This window comes from Bos grunniens, chromosome 10 (assembly GCF_055505025.1).
Source record: "Bos grunniens cultivar Pamir isolate PY7600 chromosome 10, Bosgru_T2T1.0, whole genome shotgun sequence".
Classification (NCBI taxonomy): Eukaryota; Metazoa; Chordata; class Mammalia; order Artiodactyla; family Bovidae; genus Bos; species Bos grunniens.
In genome coordinates this window covers 65,930,261-65,945,675 of record NC_141174.1, presented here as the reverse complement: position 1 = coordinate 65,945,675, position 15,415 = coordinate 65,930,261, and the positions used below count along the sequence as shown (strand labels likewise).

Sequence of the window (15,415 nt, the reverse complement as noted above, 5' to 3'; positions counted from 1 at the left end):
GGTGAGGGGGTGAGGAGCCAATCCAGGTCTGAAGAGGAGAGAGTGTGGAGGCAGAAGCCAGAGTGAAGCCTCGTCTCAGCTTCAGGTCCCCTCTTGACTCACGGCCCTGGCTCTCCAGAGACCTTTGTCCCAGAACCCTGAGAAGGTCATGGACTGCAGGCTGGAGGTTTCAGCGGGGACGCAGGACCCCCTGCCTGTTCTGAAGACTGGAGATGGCCTCTGGCTCTGCTCAGAAGCACCCTGGCTCTTGTTGGTTTGGGACAAGGTATGGCTGTGACTCTGCAGTTTTTTTGGCTTCCGTGGTGGCTTAAACAGTAAAAAATCTGCTTGTAATGCAGGAGACCTGGGTTCAGTCTCTGGGTCAGGAGGATCCCCTGGAGAAAGAAATAGCTACACACTCCAGTATTTTACCTAGAGAATCCTATGGACAGAGGAGCCTGGTGGGCTATAGTTGATGGGGTCACAAAGAGTCAGACATGACTGAGCAAATAACATACACACACACATGGCTGGGCAGTTTTCTCTCTGCCAGGGGACGATCTGAAGGACTAGCCACTCAGAGATCAAGTTTATCTCTTGCTTTAGCCCAGAGCACCAGGGAAGCCAAAGTAAGGCTCAGCTCTGGGCTGCGGAGAAGCAAGGATTAGAAGGGACACCGTTAGGGAGGAGGGAGTCAGCCCCAAGGCCCCGTGGGGACAGCCTGGAGCAGAACAGGCTATTCAGCAGGATCTAGGGACAGGAAATGCAAACCATGTGACCGAACATCTCAGATGCACCCATCTGGGCTCTTTGTATCTATACTGGTCTCCCCACATGGACCGTGTGGCCCAAGAAACCCTCGTATCTAAGACCACATACTTTATTTTTCATTCAAAAGAACAACATGAATGTGATGATGCTGTGTGTGCTCGAAGGACAAAGCTGTGACCCCAACACGTTCTCCTAAAGTTAAAGAAGGCCTCCTGGGTTTTCTTTTTGGAGCAGTGGCAGGCACAGGGATAGGAATAGGGTGAAAACCCAATGTCCTGACACCATTCCACCTGGGAGGAGGGAGGAAGAGGTGCCCCGATGGCCCTTGTCACTCTTCTGGCAATCTGCTGGGTGTAATTCCCAGGACACCCACAAGATACATAGAGAAGGGGAAAAGTCAATACAGTTTCCAGTGTTAGAGAAGCTTCTTCTAGATGATAAAGCAGGGAAGGGATGGGAGTTCTGTACTGATAGGACTGATCCGAACTAGTTCCTAATTATAATTAATAATGTCCTCTGAGAATGGAACCAGAGGTGACCCCTCCCCGCAGACTGACTTAGTCCTATATTGTTACTACACTGAGAACTTCATCAGACTTAATAACCATGGCTTGCATCATGAGCATCCCTGGTTTCTGATTTCATCCCCTCTGTCTGGTTAATCTTTCAGGCTAGTCTTTCACCATTCAATGAACTGGAATTCATGGCCTTCCACCCATCAAACAGAGGTGAGATAACACTGTCTTTAAATGTCATAATCATCATTAATCCAAACACAACAGAATCAAAAGAAAATGATGACATCATCCTACCATTCCTTCCATGTCCAGCTTGTTCCTCCTCACTATGAACTCAGGCTCTCACATTGAGTTGATTTAACTCCTTGGTGCTCTCCAGCCTGTCCACTTCTCCCTACTTGCATGGCCACTGCCTTGGTGCATGCCATCTTCATCTGTGCCATCTCTTCATCACTACCCCACTGGGAACCCTGTCTTCTGTCCTGCCCCACCCTCATCTTTTCTCTCTAGAGAAACCAAAGGGCTCTTTTCCTATCGGTCACTCCCCAGTTAAAGATCCTTCAGTGGCTCCCTGCCCACTCAGGCTGAGTCCCACCAACTCAGCATGGCTACCCCTCCCACTTTGCCAGCCTCACATCATTCCTTCTCCCTATAATCCCAGCCCCGCCCTGTCCCCAAACACACACACACACACACACAGGCATTCACACATGCATGCACACATACACTGTTGCATGCACGTGCTCACACTCACTCCAAACTCCAGCCAAACCCAGTGCCCTGTAGGTCTCAGAAGGCCATGTCGCCTTGCCATGAACACCCTCCTCTTCCTCTTTCACACTACCCTTCTTCCACCCTTTCAGGTTGCAGAAGGGACCTCCCTCCAGAAGCCTTGCCTAAGCCCCTAAGTCTGGGCCAGGAGCCCCTCGTAGCCCGATGCCTCCCGCTCTTCTCCTGATGGAGCACTGCTGACAGGTTGGTGCATGTGTCTCCACCACCCCCTGTGCCCTGGGAAGCCCAGGAGACCCAGTATTGGCACCGCTGGATATTTGTGACTAAATGAATGGTAGAAAACCCCAGCTTCCTGCTGTTGGGATATATCAGCACCCCAGAAATTCTGGGCTGAGTCACCATAGATATAGATAGGTAAGTTGGCATGTCTAATGGCTCTGTTCAGAGGGAGACTCCCTGGGGACCTGCTCAGTCCTCCTGGGCCCTCCTTTGGCTTTTCCTGGGCTCCAAGTCCCCTCCTCTTGGCCTGCCTCCTGTGCAGGGGGAGCCTGAAGGCAGGGACCCCACAACCCTACACCCACTTGCTTAGCACGATTTCACAGACCCTGGAAAGGCCCCTTTTCCTCTAAGATTCCTTTTCTATCATCAGTTAATGCCTAAAATTGTCCCATTAAATCCACTGGGCTTTTCCTGGTGGCTCAGATGGTAAAAAAAAATCTGCCTGCAATGCAGGAAACCCAGCTTTGATCCCTGGGTTGGGAAAATGCCCTGGAGAAGGAAATGGCAACCCACTCTAGTACTCTTGCCTAGAGAATCCCTTGGACAGAGGAGCCTGGTAGCTTATAGTCCATGGGGTTGCAGAGTTGGATTCGACTGAATGACTAACATACACAAATCCACTGAAGTCTCAGAATTTTTGACCTAAGGCTTAAATCTCCAGTTAAGATTAAAAACAAAACAAAACTCCTGGAAGAGCCAGCATTGGTCAGACACCTACACATCAAGCATAAATTTTTTTTCCAGTTCTTTTGCAGAGATCCATTCTGCCTGTCCCCCTAAGGTTGGGAAGGAGAGTGCAGCCCAAGAGAGGATAATCCTGGGGAGGGATGATGGTGGAGGGAGGCCGCCAAGCTCAGATGACAAGCTGCAGCATCATGAGCTGACTCTAAGGTAGTGACTGTTGTTGCGTTGGCAATTAAGAGTGCTTAAGAAAGGATGATCCAATTCTAAGAACTTTGGGGAATTTCCTAAGCACAGATTGGTTCTCATCCTTGTTCCTCATGAAGTGAAAAAGGGCTTGGTCATAGGAATGACATATCTCTTTTTCCAGAATGTGGGTGGCGAAGATGACTTAACCATCTCTACTGATATCAAGAACATTATCTTCCTTAGAGACACCCACCTCACAGCTCTTGGGGTGCTGGTTTGAATTTTAATTTATTGTCCCAAGGGGAATAAAAACTCTGGACAGCTGCAAGATTTCCAGGCCAGTTCTCTCGTAGCCCTGACCTAGCTCCTTGATGAGGGAGCCACCCCCGAATCTCATCCCTTTGGGGCTCCTGGAAATCTTAGAAACTCAGGCACCCCTTACAGGACTGAACCAGAGGGGAGATCATTTTTGATCTAAGCCAGGAGGAACGATTTAGGGCGAAGGTGACCCAGGACCTGCAAGATGTCAAGATAGTCTCCACCCAGGCGAGGCAGAAACGAGCCCAGCCCGTGACAACTGTGGAACCAGATACAACGTGACCTGGGCTGATACCCCAGACACCGTGACTGCCCCCAGCTCTGTTCCTCAGGGAAATGAGGAAAACACAGACATGTTCCAAAGGGGACCAGGTACCCTTGAAGGGCAGCCTGTGTGCCAGAGGCACATGTGGGGAAGAGAGAGAGGAGGTAGGCCAGACCTTAGCCCGTTTCTCTGGCTGCCTGCTCCTCACCTCACCTCCACCTCTGGGGCCCGCTGGTGGGAGGGTCTGAGAGCACAAGTGCAGGCCTGCCTGAGAGTGTGAGGCCCGCATGACACGCAGGGCGGGGACAGAGCCACCTCTAGAGGAGCCAAGGCGGGCGAGGCCACTGCAGGCATGTGAAAGCTGTGACCTGTCCCCAATGGGAGTGGGGTGAGGTGTCTGACAACCCACCCTGGTGTGGAAATGAAGGCAAAAGAGGCAACCAGGCTCCGGATCCAGGGGACACTTCCAGGCTCCTCACATCAATTACTGTTGGCCTGGGAGGCCCTGAGAAGCCCAAGAAGTCCATGGCCCCCTGGCCGACCTGGGAACAGAGCCATGCTGGCTGCAACTGATGGCATGGGCTCTGGACACTCACCGTCCCGTGGACGGGGTCTGAATCCTACCTGGTCCCTTTGTTCTCTCCTGGGATGTAGGGCCCTCCCTTCCCCACCTCCACACTCATCCTTGCGCTGCGGTGTTACGGAGATAGCTTTGCAGTAGGCTGTCAGCCTCTTCCCCAGGGCTCCTGCTCCATCCGCACAGAAGCCCTCGAGGTCATGCAGTCCCTGCCTCAAGGACTAGGGTGCCACCTCGATTCCCATCCATCCTCTGAATAGCCCGGGCTCCTTCTCCTGGCTTGTCCTTCCTACCCCTCAGCAGGCCAGACCTGGGATCAAACACTGATTCTGCTTGAGGCATTTAATCCTCATGTGCAAATGGGTCCCACAGCACTGCCCTCAGGTTGAGGAGGATGTGTGGTGTCTGCCTCGGGCAGGCCCCCAGCAGGTGCTGGGGGTGGAATGCAGGAGGAGTCCTCCCCCAGATTGGGCTCCCAGACCTCTGGATGCTCACATCTTGTCCCCTCAGACCTCAGGCTCTCAAAGCAGCCTTCCTTAGCTACTCCCAGTTTTCAGTGTCCTTTAAATCCTGTGGTGACAAGATCAGAATGTCATCCTCTATTAAAGAAAGTGAGAGTGTTAGTTGCTCAGTCATGTTCCACTTTTGCAACCCCATGGACTGGTAGCCTGCTAGGCTCCTCTGTCCGTGGAATTCTCCAGTCAAGAACACTGGAATGGGTAGCCATTCCCTTCTCAAGATCTTCCTGACCCAGGGATCAAACCTAGGTCTTTTGCACTGCAGGCAGATTCTTTACCATCTGAGCCACCAGGGAAGCCCGCCATTGTCTATTACCACTCCATGATTGCTTTGCAGATAGACGCCTCCCCTTGCGTCAGGCTCTCCCAGCATAGTTGAGTCCCAGGCCAGCATAGTTGAGTCCCAGGGTGAGGGCAATATAAAGGAGCTTTGGGGAACCTGGAGCCCTTGGGCCATTCCTGTGTGGTTGCCAGTAAGTGGGAACCCCCTCAGTCATGGGCCCTGACACAGAGCTTTGTCCTCCTTGAGGACCAGGCTTCCTCCCTGGATGGTGGGGAGGTGAGAGCAGCATAGGGAGGGGCTTTTGTTCTACCCACCCAGATATCTTCATTTCTTCCTGAAACCAGAGACTTCCCTGGGCCCCTGTGGCCTGGGAATGCAGCAGAGGCCGGGATGAAAGGGAAATTAAAGCAGCAAGAAGACCCTGAACAAAGAGCCCTGGTGAGTCAACCATATCCATGGGCTGAATGCAGAACTGGGGCCCTGGCATGCACTGTAGGGCCCGTCTGGGATCCAGGTCCTGAGAAGAGCACTGGAGCTGACTGGCTTCATGGTCCCCAAGGGCCTCCCCTTCCATTTCAACAGCCCCTAAACTCATGCCCAGGGTTGGGGAAGCTGACTCCTGGAAGGGATCCCAGGGAGAGGAGAGCAGGGAGGAGAGAGTGAGGTGGACAGCCGGGTGAGGACTGCAGGGGCTGCTTGTACCAAGGTTGCAGCTACAGGGAGGGGCCTGGAAAATGATACAAACCTCAAAGTCTGAAATACAACTTGAATACAGAACACACACAGAGACACATATGCACACAGACACACAGAGCGACCCCTGACCATTTCCCCTCTAGGCCTGTCTCCATCCTGGCCCCAGAAGTGGAGAGGAGGGAGGGAAGAAGGAGGGGGAGACTCACCCACGTCGGCCTGTCGGACGTTCTTCATGCGGATGACCCTCACTGTCAGCAGGTGGCATGGAGACAGCCCCTCCTGTGGGTGGAGAGGACACTGGACTCACTCTTCATGCAGTGGTGGCAGGTGGCCTTGGCGGAGACAGCAGCTCAACCTGGACAGGCTCCCACTGCCCAGACTCCGGTGACCTCTCCCCTGGGACCATCTGCGGTCTGGAGAATGCTTCTGGTCCCCAGGGGGTCCAAGGCTGTGCAGGTGAGGGGCTTTGTCCTCTATCCTCTCTGAGCCAACACACCCCAGAGGAAGGACAGTTTCGTGCCTCTTCTGTCCATGTCTTTCCTATTTGGATCTTGGAGTTGGAAGCCCTTTTCCTGAGCATTTTACCCAGGCTTAGAGGAGTCTTTTTTTTTTTTTTTAATTTGAGGATACTTACAATTTTGAGATGATTTTTGCCATATATCAACATGAACCACATCTAGATATACATAGGTCCCTTCCCTCTTAAACTTCCTTCCCCATCCCATCCCTCTGGGTTGTCACGAAGTACTGTCCTTGGGTTCCCTGTGTCATACAGCAAATTCCTACTGGCTATCTATTTTTATATACAATAATGTATATATTTCAATGCTACTCTCTCAAATCATCCCACTCTCTCCTTCCCTCACTGTGTCCAAAAGTCTGTCCTTTATGTCTGCGTTACATGAGTCTTTTTACTGTCCACTTCCAGCCCATGCCCAAGGCAGACACCATCTGACTCCTCCAACCCACCCAATGATGTTTATAGAGGCCTCTGAACTGGAACCCTTTACACTCTGAGTCATCCACTCCATGTTACAAGAGTCACCTTCTACCCTTTTGAGCAAATTCAATTCTTCTCTATTTAAAGTAGTATTAGGGTTTAGGGGAAACCATGAGAGTGTGAAGAAAAAGAGTCCCCAAAATGCCAATACTCAGAGAAGATCACTATGTATAAATACTTTTATTTTCAACTCAGACTGTCCACAGATAGTTCACCTGCCTTGGCTATTGTCAGATAATATTTGTAATATAATCTACTGAACATTTACTCTAATAGGGGAAGAGTGGGCACAGCAGGAGACCTTGATCTTGGCCGGTGAGAGGACCCGCTCAGTTGGCCTTGCAGGGGTCCTGGGGCAGAGAGTGCAGTGCAGGCTGATCATGGCCTTATCCCTAGGGCCCTCCAGCCTCAGGCCGGTGGGTGATCTGGGGACCAGGGACAGACTGAGGGCTGTGGGCCACAGAGCTCCAGAGCCCTCACCACAGCTTGTCCATTGGTTGGGCTCAGTCCTTGAAGCAGCAGCGAACCTCTCCCTGATCCCCACCTCCAAGCCCTAATGGTGGTAGCTCTCTCCATGGGTCACAGTCCAGGGGACCTGCCCTCATTTGGGTGTACTGAGGAGCCAGAGGCCCAACTGGGTCTTGGGTGCCTGGCTCCCTGAGTGATGTCACCTGGACAGTGTCTGAGGACCTGGCCCTGAGGGTGCTACCAGCTGAGATCTGCCTCCTCAGTTGAGCCTCAGCACTGTGGGAGGACCTAGACTGGATGCTGGACAAATGCTCCCGAGCAGGGTAACTGGCCTGCATAGGGAGCTTCCACCTCTTAGCAGAGCCCAGACCTCAGAGGGGAAGAGATGAGCCTTGAGACCTTGCCCTTTCTTGTCAGAATGGGGGATAATATTTGTTTTTAACACCAAAAACATTTTGTACTGAGGTATAGCCAATAGGATAATATTTGGTTTGGTGGAGATTTACAGGAACACTGTGACCTGACCATGACCTGACCTCAAGAACAAAGGCACGTATATACAGTGGAATATTACTAGGCCATAAAAAAGAATGAAACTGTGCCATTGGCAGAGATGTGGATGGACCTAGAAACTGTCACACAGAGTGAAGTTAAGTCAGAAAGAAAAAACAAATATATATTTATGCATGTATATAGAATCTAGAAAAATGGTACAGATATTTGCAAAGAAGAAATAGAGACACAATGTAGAGAACAAATGTATGGACACCAAGGAGGGCAGAGCGGGTGGGATGAATTTGGAAATTGGGGTTGACATATATACCCTGCTGCTGCTAAGTCGCTTCAGTCGTGTCCGACTCTGTGCGACCCCATGGACGGCAGCCTACCAGGCTCCCCCATCCCTGGGATTCTCCAGGCAAGAACACTGGAGTGGGTTGCCATTTCCTCCTCCAATGCATGAAAATGGAAAGTGAAAGTGAAGTCGCTCAGTCGTGTCTGACTCTTAGCGACCCCATGGACTTCAGCCCACCAGGCTCCTGCGTCCATGGGATTTTCCAGGCAAGAGTACTGGAGTGGGGAGCCATTGCCTTCTCCGATATATACCCTACTATGTTTAAAATAGATAACTAATGAGAACCCATTGTATAGCACAGGGAACTCTACTCAGTGTTCTGTGGTGACCTAAATGAGAAGGAAATCCAAAAAAGAGGGGATATATACGAATAGCTGATTCACTTTTCTGCACAGCAGAAACTAACACAACATTGAAACACAAGTAAACCCTAATTTTAAAAAAAGGGTCTGACACTAAAAAGTTTGCAACAACTAACCACTCTCCTTCCTCGTCTTTCCTAGAAAAGGGCTTTGCTGAAAGCTTTAGGGAGTTCAGGAGTTTTTAAGGCATGACCCATCTCCTTGCATGGCCCTGCAACGAACCTTTCTCTGTTCCAAACTCCAGCATTTTGGTTTTGTTTGGCCTCACATCAGGTGCACATTAGTGCATCAGGTATACAGATTTGCATTTGGTAACATTACTATTTTCCAGACCCTTCTCTTATAGTTTCTAATTTCATAAAACCTTTATAAGAAAAGTATTGCTCATTTTAAAAATTAAATAATTGACATATAACATTGCATGAGTTTGAGGTATACAACATAATGATTTGATGATATATTTAGTATTTTCATATGGTTACCATAAGAAGTTTAGTTATCCATCACTGCATGTAATTAAAATTTTTTTCTTGTCATGAGAATTGTTATTTTGATGTCTGTCCTTCCAGGCTCTACTGGGGCTTAATTTGTTTTTTTGTTTCTTTTTATTTTTTAATTGAAGGATAATTGCTTTACAGAATTGTGTTGGTTTCTGCCAAACATCAACATGAATCAGCCACAGACATACATATGTCCCTGCCCTCTCTTTCTCTCTCTCTCTTTTTTTGATGTGGACCATTTTTAAAGACTTTTATTGAATTTGTTACAATATTGTTTCTGTTTTATGTTTTGGATTTTTGACCATGAGGCATGGGGGATTTTAGCTCCCTGACCAAGGATCGAACCTGCACCCCTTGCACTGGAAGGCAAAAACCTTACCCACTGGACCACCAGGGAATTTCCTAGGGCTTAATTCTAACCAAGAACAATAGGACAATGGCTGGGAAGGCTGTTGCTTGGTCCCTGAGATCCATATATAAGTCATCTTTAGGGCCTTTTCCTCCTCTTTCCCCAACAGCTGCCTCAAAGTTGGAACAAAGCCATACTGACTGTCACATACAGGTCTGAGGATTCTTTTTGTGAGATTAACTCTGAAACACTGAATATTTTCAAAGTCAATCACTTGCTCTAATGGGATTGCCTTTTGAGCCTTTTCACTTGGACCAAAGGCTGTACATAGCACTTCTCTTCTGGTTCTGGAAATACAGCTGTGCCTTTGGGCAGACCCCTCCAGGCACATGGGTCCTTATGTGGGCAGAGCACGTGTTCTGATCTGATCTGGGGAGGAGGCAGGAGTCATCTTTCATCCAGGAGAGTGGCTCTGGCAAAGCCTGTTCCCCTGACCCACTTCCTCAGAGGGCAGCTAGAGGACTCCAAGTGGGGAGCCAGCCAAGGCCTTGGCCCAGGCAGGGATCACTCCCCATGTCTCTGAACCCAGGGGTCCGGTCCTCTCAGCCACCACAGCCCTTTTCCTGCCTCCAGGAGGGGCTGTCCTTGGCCCTGCCCAGCTCCCTTGTGTCTTCCCTGGGAGGGAATGAGCACCCACAGCTTCCTGTAGGACCTCACTTGGGGTCTCCCTGCCTTCCAGGAAAAGCTCTCTGCTTTCATCTAACTCTGTACCTTCCGACGAAGTTGACCATTTCTTCTACTCTAACTCAGCAACACTAATCCTTACAGCACCCCAAAAGCAGTTATTATTAGCCTTGCTTTACAGATGGAGACTCTGAGCCTAAGTCCTTTGACCTCAGGCACTCAGCTTGAATCAAAGGAAATTGAGTCTGCATCCAGTTCTGATTTTTGTGGGTATATGATGTAGACCACTGCTGTTTTATATTTTGGCTTTTTGGCTATGAGGCATGTGGGATCTGAGCTTCCCAACCAGAGACTGAACCCATGCCCCGTGCATTGGAGGGTGAAGTCTTAACCACTGGACCACCAGGGAAGTCCCCAAGCTCTAATTCTTAACCGTGTGTTCATAACTACGATTATATTGTCACCTTAAACTTGAAAGTGACCCTCGACAAACATGAAGACAGATGCTGCTTGCCCCAATCTTCTCTGAAAGTCTATTTTCCTGGCAGATTTTTTGTTTCACCTTGAATTATCCCAAAGCCCCCAAATAACCCACACACTCCAGCAGCCCTTCTACTTTCAGTACTCTTCTGACACATTGCATCATCTCTCCCCTTATCAAACAACCAGAGCATGTCAGGACTGTAAGAGCTTTTAAGAGAAGTTCCCACTTTCTAGCAGCCACAGAGGGCTGCTTTGTGGTTTGGAGCCTCAGCTTACACCTTTAGCCCAGGAATTTTCAGGAGACACCCAGTTGCGAAGTACTCCGCAAAGCACTCATCCATCTGCCAGCAGGGAGACAGAGCCTCGAGGGTGTGAGAGAGAGCCCAGAGGGGCCGTGCTGGGAGGAAGGCAGCAGGAACATGGGACTCAGGTCTTGGGGCCAGATGATTCCAGGAATTAAGTCTATGAAAAATGACCTTCTGGGATTAAAGTGAATGTACGTATTTTGCTCCTGATATAATTAGCTCAATTGGAGTGATGCTGCTGCTGCTGCTAAGTCACTTCAGTCGTGTCCGACTCTGTGCGACCCCATAGATGGCAGCCCCCCAGGCTCCCCCGTCCCTGGGATTCTCCAGGCAAGAGTACTGGAGTGGGGTGCCATTGCCTTCTTGGAGTGATGCTAGGCATATGCAAAACTGCATGGTCTCAGAGCTAATGAACACAATAGAAAGATGTAATAGATCAAAGGATAGTGTTTGTGACTATGGGAACTAGAAACTGGTGGGTTTATGGAACCCAAGTGTATGGGGTGGCTTATGGGATCTGGGTAAGAACTTCAGGGGCTTGGACAAGCTCGTCCCTCTGACAGGATTGCTAGCTGGGTATCAGAGTGAAAGTTTACCAGCAGATATGGCCAGGCACCAGCTAGTCTGCAGCCCTGGATCAGGGGTGGGTGGTAATCCTCCAGTTCATGAGGGCTCTGGAGGGTCCAGGGACAAGGACCAGAGAGCACTCAGGAGGTTGGAGCTCAAGGCAGGGACTATTTGGCAACCAGTGGAGAAGTGTATTTAGATACTTTAACAACCAGGACCGCTGTGTAGGGACAGGGGGCTGGATGGCAGGTTTCTGGGAAGCCATGGCTCAGGCTGTAGGCACACCTGGCTCCAGCCTCCTCCTGGCCTTGGTCCTTGGGGTTGGTTTCGCCAGGACTCTTTTTCCCCTTAAACCTCCTTAGAACAGGGGCATCTTGCCAGCTCATGTGGAAAAAAGCTTGACTCTCAGGATTGATTATTTTGCAATCCAATATTACCCCTTTCCAGCCCCTTACTTTATAGACAGGGCTTTGGTGGGGAGGTTGGGAACACAATTCATTACCCTCCTCTCATATGCCAGGCTCTGCTCTACCTGGGGGCACTGTATCTGTTTTCAACTAGGCCCCCTGCCCCAACGAGACTCTGGGGAAGGCACTACTATTCCTCTTTGCAGAGAAGAAGACCGAGGTTAAAGAGCTCGCATCTCAAACAGGGTCACACAGCCCAGAAGGGGCGGGGCTGCAGATGTAGATGTACTTGGCTGCAGGGCATTGCCCATTCCATCCACTTGGAGGCTGGCCCTCACCAGGAATTAACCAACTCAGTTAATAGCTTGCTCCGGGTCATGCACTAGAGTAGTCAACAGCAGAGGCAGGAGTTAAACCCTCAGCTCCCGTTTGGAGGCTATCCTAACACCCAGAAAACTAGCTGTCACCACACATTTGAAGACTATTTAGTTACAGGTGGGTTCCCAGGGTCTGGCTCCCGGTGCGGGTGGGAGTTGGGAGGAGGGTATGACAACCATATTTCAGAAGTAGTAAGGGTCAAGGCTACCCTAACCAAACCAGCCCATGAGGTCTGGGTGCTGATGAGGGAAGACAGCTCCCTGGAAGCCTATGGGAACTCCCCTCTGCAGGGCTTCTCAGGGCAGGGCCGGCTGGTGATGCCACCTCCTTGCTGGAGAGCAGGGGGTATCCATCAATTTCCTGCGATACTTATGTCAGAGCTCAGGACAGCCTGGCAGTAGCTTCCAAGAGACAAGGACCCTCCCTAAAAGGAGAGCATGCAGATGAGGACTCTATGGGCCCCTAGAATGCTTCCCTGCTAGTCTGAGCAGCTCCCCAGACCATGTTCCTTTTTATCACTCAGACTAGGTGAGGGGTTTGGGCAAGAAGTCCCAGCTCTGAGTTATGGACCCCCCAGGACCTGAGAGGGAAGAGTGCAGCTCTCAGTTGCTTCATTCCTCACTTTAAGGTAAGCTCTGTCCTTTCTGTGGAGGTTTCTCCTCACTCAAGCTCCTGGAGGCTCAATGAGACAAGGGAGACAGGAGCACATGTGGACCAGAAGCTCTTTCAGCATCCCGGGGGCTGTATAGAAACAGCCCAGAAGGTGACATCTATCCTGGACCGGTCAGCGGGGCATCAGGCACCACACAGCCTGGAACTTCCCTCTTGGGATCCTTGGAGACTGAGCAGGGTCTCCACCTCCCACTCCAAGACAAAACACTTCCGGAGCATCATTCATCTCATTCCATGATCTAGTGTGGGCCGGGGAAGGTCAATAGGAAAACGTCACTGCTGACAGTGCTTCCATGGCATGCCGGCAGCAAACTGGAAGACTGAGATGAGGTGGGAAAGCCCAGACAGAACTGGTCCAGAGCCCTGGAGGTTTGACCCATGAACCTGGGGTCTCCCTGGGAGCTGTTATATGGACCCAGGGATCTCGACCACAAAACTAGGAGGGGCGCTTCACGGCCAGTGGGGACAGGTCGGCAGTAGCACTGGTCTTCACCTGACACCACACCACACAGTCTCACAGCAGGCAGTTCGGCAGGTCCACAGGGTGAAAGCCTGCTTGCTGCTAGGAGTGGCCAAATGTGACCCATCCCTGGCAGTGCTAAGCACTTCCTGGGTGCTGCTGGCCCCAGGATGGCCCTGAGCCACTCCCATGCATCTTGTCAAGCTTGCGGGTGTCTGAAGCTGGGCCGTCCACCCAGAGGCCTGGTACCAACTGGGCCAGACTGTGTCTCCCAGTGCCAAGCAGGGGCTGCCCTAGCCAAGGCACTCCATGTCTCTGGAGTCTGCCGTGACCCCAGCCCTCCCTGAGCAGGTCTCCTGCCCTCGGCTCCTGTCCCACCCACCCAGCCCTGTTCCCTCACCTCCAATGCACAGGTGGCTGCGGGCCTGTCCCCGTCCTCTTGGCATGAGTCTGGCGGGTAGTGGGAGACCCAGACGGGCATCTGCTTCTGAAGCATCATGTGGCTCTGTAGCTGGCTGGTGAGATGGGGAACTTATACTCTGACTCAGAGCTCCACCCTCCAGAGGATTCTCGGCAGTGGCTGGATTGCTCTGGGAGGGGCTCAAGTGGGTAGCCAGGTAGAGTCCTGGACACAGGCCTCTTCATATCAAGGGACCCTCAGGACTTCAGATCCTGAAAATGCAGGGACGGGTAGGGTCAGCAGTCTGCTGCCCCCAGGAGAACAATCAGGCTGTCCACTGGACCAGGGAGTGGCAGGAAGAGGCTGACGGACCCTCCTGACTCTAGGATTAACCCAGCCGTGATTGGGGGATGCCCTGTCTCTGCAACTTGTCAGGGTCCTGGCTCAGAGTTGCCCCTCTGGGGGATGTGTCCTCCCTCCGAACTCTACTTAGTCCCGTGGCTCAACACTCCACAAGCTGTGGGCAGGGACCTCAGGAGAGGCAGAGACCGTGACCAGGACTCCAAAGTTAGAGGATGAGGAAAAGAAAGTAACTGCTCGAATCCTTGGTGAGTCAAGGGCAAGTGCTCCCTGCCCTAGTTCACGGAAGGCCAACGGAGGGTGGGCCCAGCCCCTGTCTGGGCTCAGGGCAGCTTCGAGGATGCTCCCAACCCACCCCCACCCCACTCCTCTGATTCTTATCTCTGTCCTGGTGGTTGGCTTACTTGGGGGACCTGTGAGGTGGCTTCGCTTGCTCAGCTACCCAGCTGGGTGCACTGGGAGTTTCCTGCCTGAGCTATTGCCTGGGGCCCCACAACCGGCTTTTCTGGCTCATGGATTAAAGTGATTGTATGAAACTCAGGGTGAATCTGAATGCAGGGCTGACTCGAATGCAGAGATGGAAACTGGTTGGTGGTATCTGTGGAGCCTCCTCCTGTGCAGGAGGAGGACGTCCCCACCCTGCTCCTCTCTGCCTGCCAGACCCTCCGGAGGGGGGATGGGGCTTTAGCTTGGACCCCTCCCAGCTTGCATCCTTCTCTGTTCTTGCCATCCCCTTCTGCCAAGGACACAAACTCAGCATCCACACCCCTTGGTGAACTCTTGTTTTTAGTCGTTAAGTCATGTCCAACTCTTTTGTGACCCTATGGACCGTTCCCTATCAGGTTCCTCTGCCCAAGGGATTCTCCAGGCAAGAATACTGGAGTGGGTTGCCATGCCCTTTTCCAGGGATATCTTCCCTACCCAGAGATCGAACCTGCAGCTCCTGCATTGGCAGGTGGATCCTTTACCACCGAGCCATCAGACAAGTCCTTGGTGGATTCTACTATATTGGATTTAGTTCACAACACTTATTGAGCACCTACTGCATACACGCTACTAAGAGAGGAAATCCCAGGCTTGAAGCTGCTGACAGTCCAGCCAGGGAGCCCAGTGCTTTCAACCCCTCAGAAGCTCAGAGCACTGAGTCTGCTATGCTAACAGCGGGTATCCTAGAAGGAGCAGTATAAGCCCTTTCCATTTGTAAACATATGTGGTTTACAGAGCTAATAAACTGTGGTTTAGAGAACACAGAAGTTGGAAAATGAGTGTCAGCTGGAAAGGGAAGGACTGGGTATGAGACAGCTTCATGGAGGAGGTGGCACCTGTTGAGTCTTGGAGGATGGACAGGGTTGCAAAAGCTA

General features: G+C 51.3%; 1 protein-coding gene across 4 annotated transcripts in view; it reads right to left on the bottom strand.

Moving 5' to 3' along the window:
- The window catches only part of PLA2G4E (phospholipase A2 group IVE), a 43,316-nt gene extending 29,494 nt beyond the window's left edge, over nt 1-13,822 (bottom strand). For all 4 annotated transcript variants that reach the window (XR_015134904.1, XR_015134905.1, XR_015134907.1 and 1 more), the window contains exons 1-2: nt 13,695-13,822; nt 6,013-6,085 (exon numbers count right to left, since the gene is read on the bottom strand). Coding sequence is in view for 1 of the 4 variants with exons in the window: in XM_086321725.1 (XP_086177851.1) it covers nt 6,013-6,085; nt 13,695-13,793 (172 nt within the window). In the remaining 3 variants the exon portion in view is untranslated. The remainder of the gene's footprint in view (nt 1-6,012; nt 6,086-13,694) is intronic.
- Nucleotides 13,823-15,415: the final 1,593 nt, after the last annotated feature.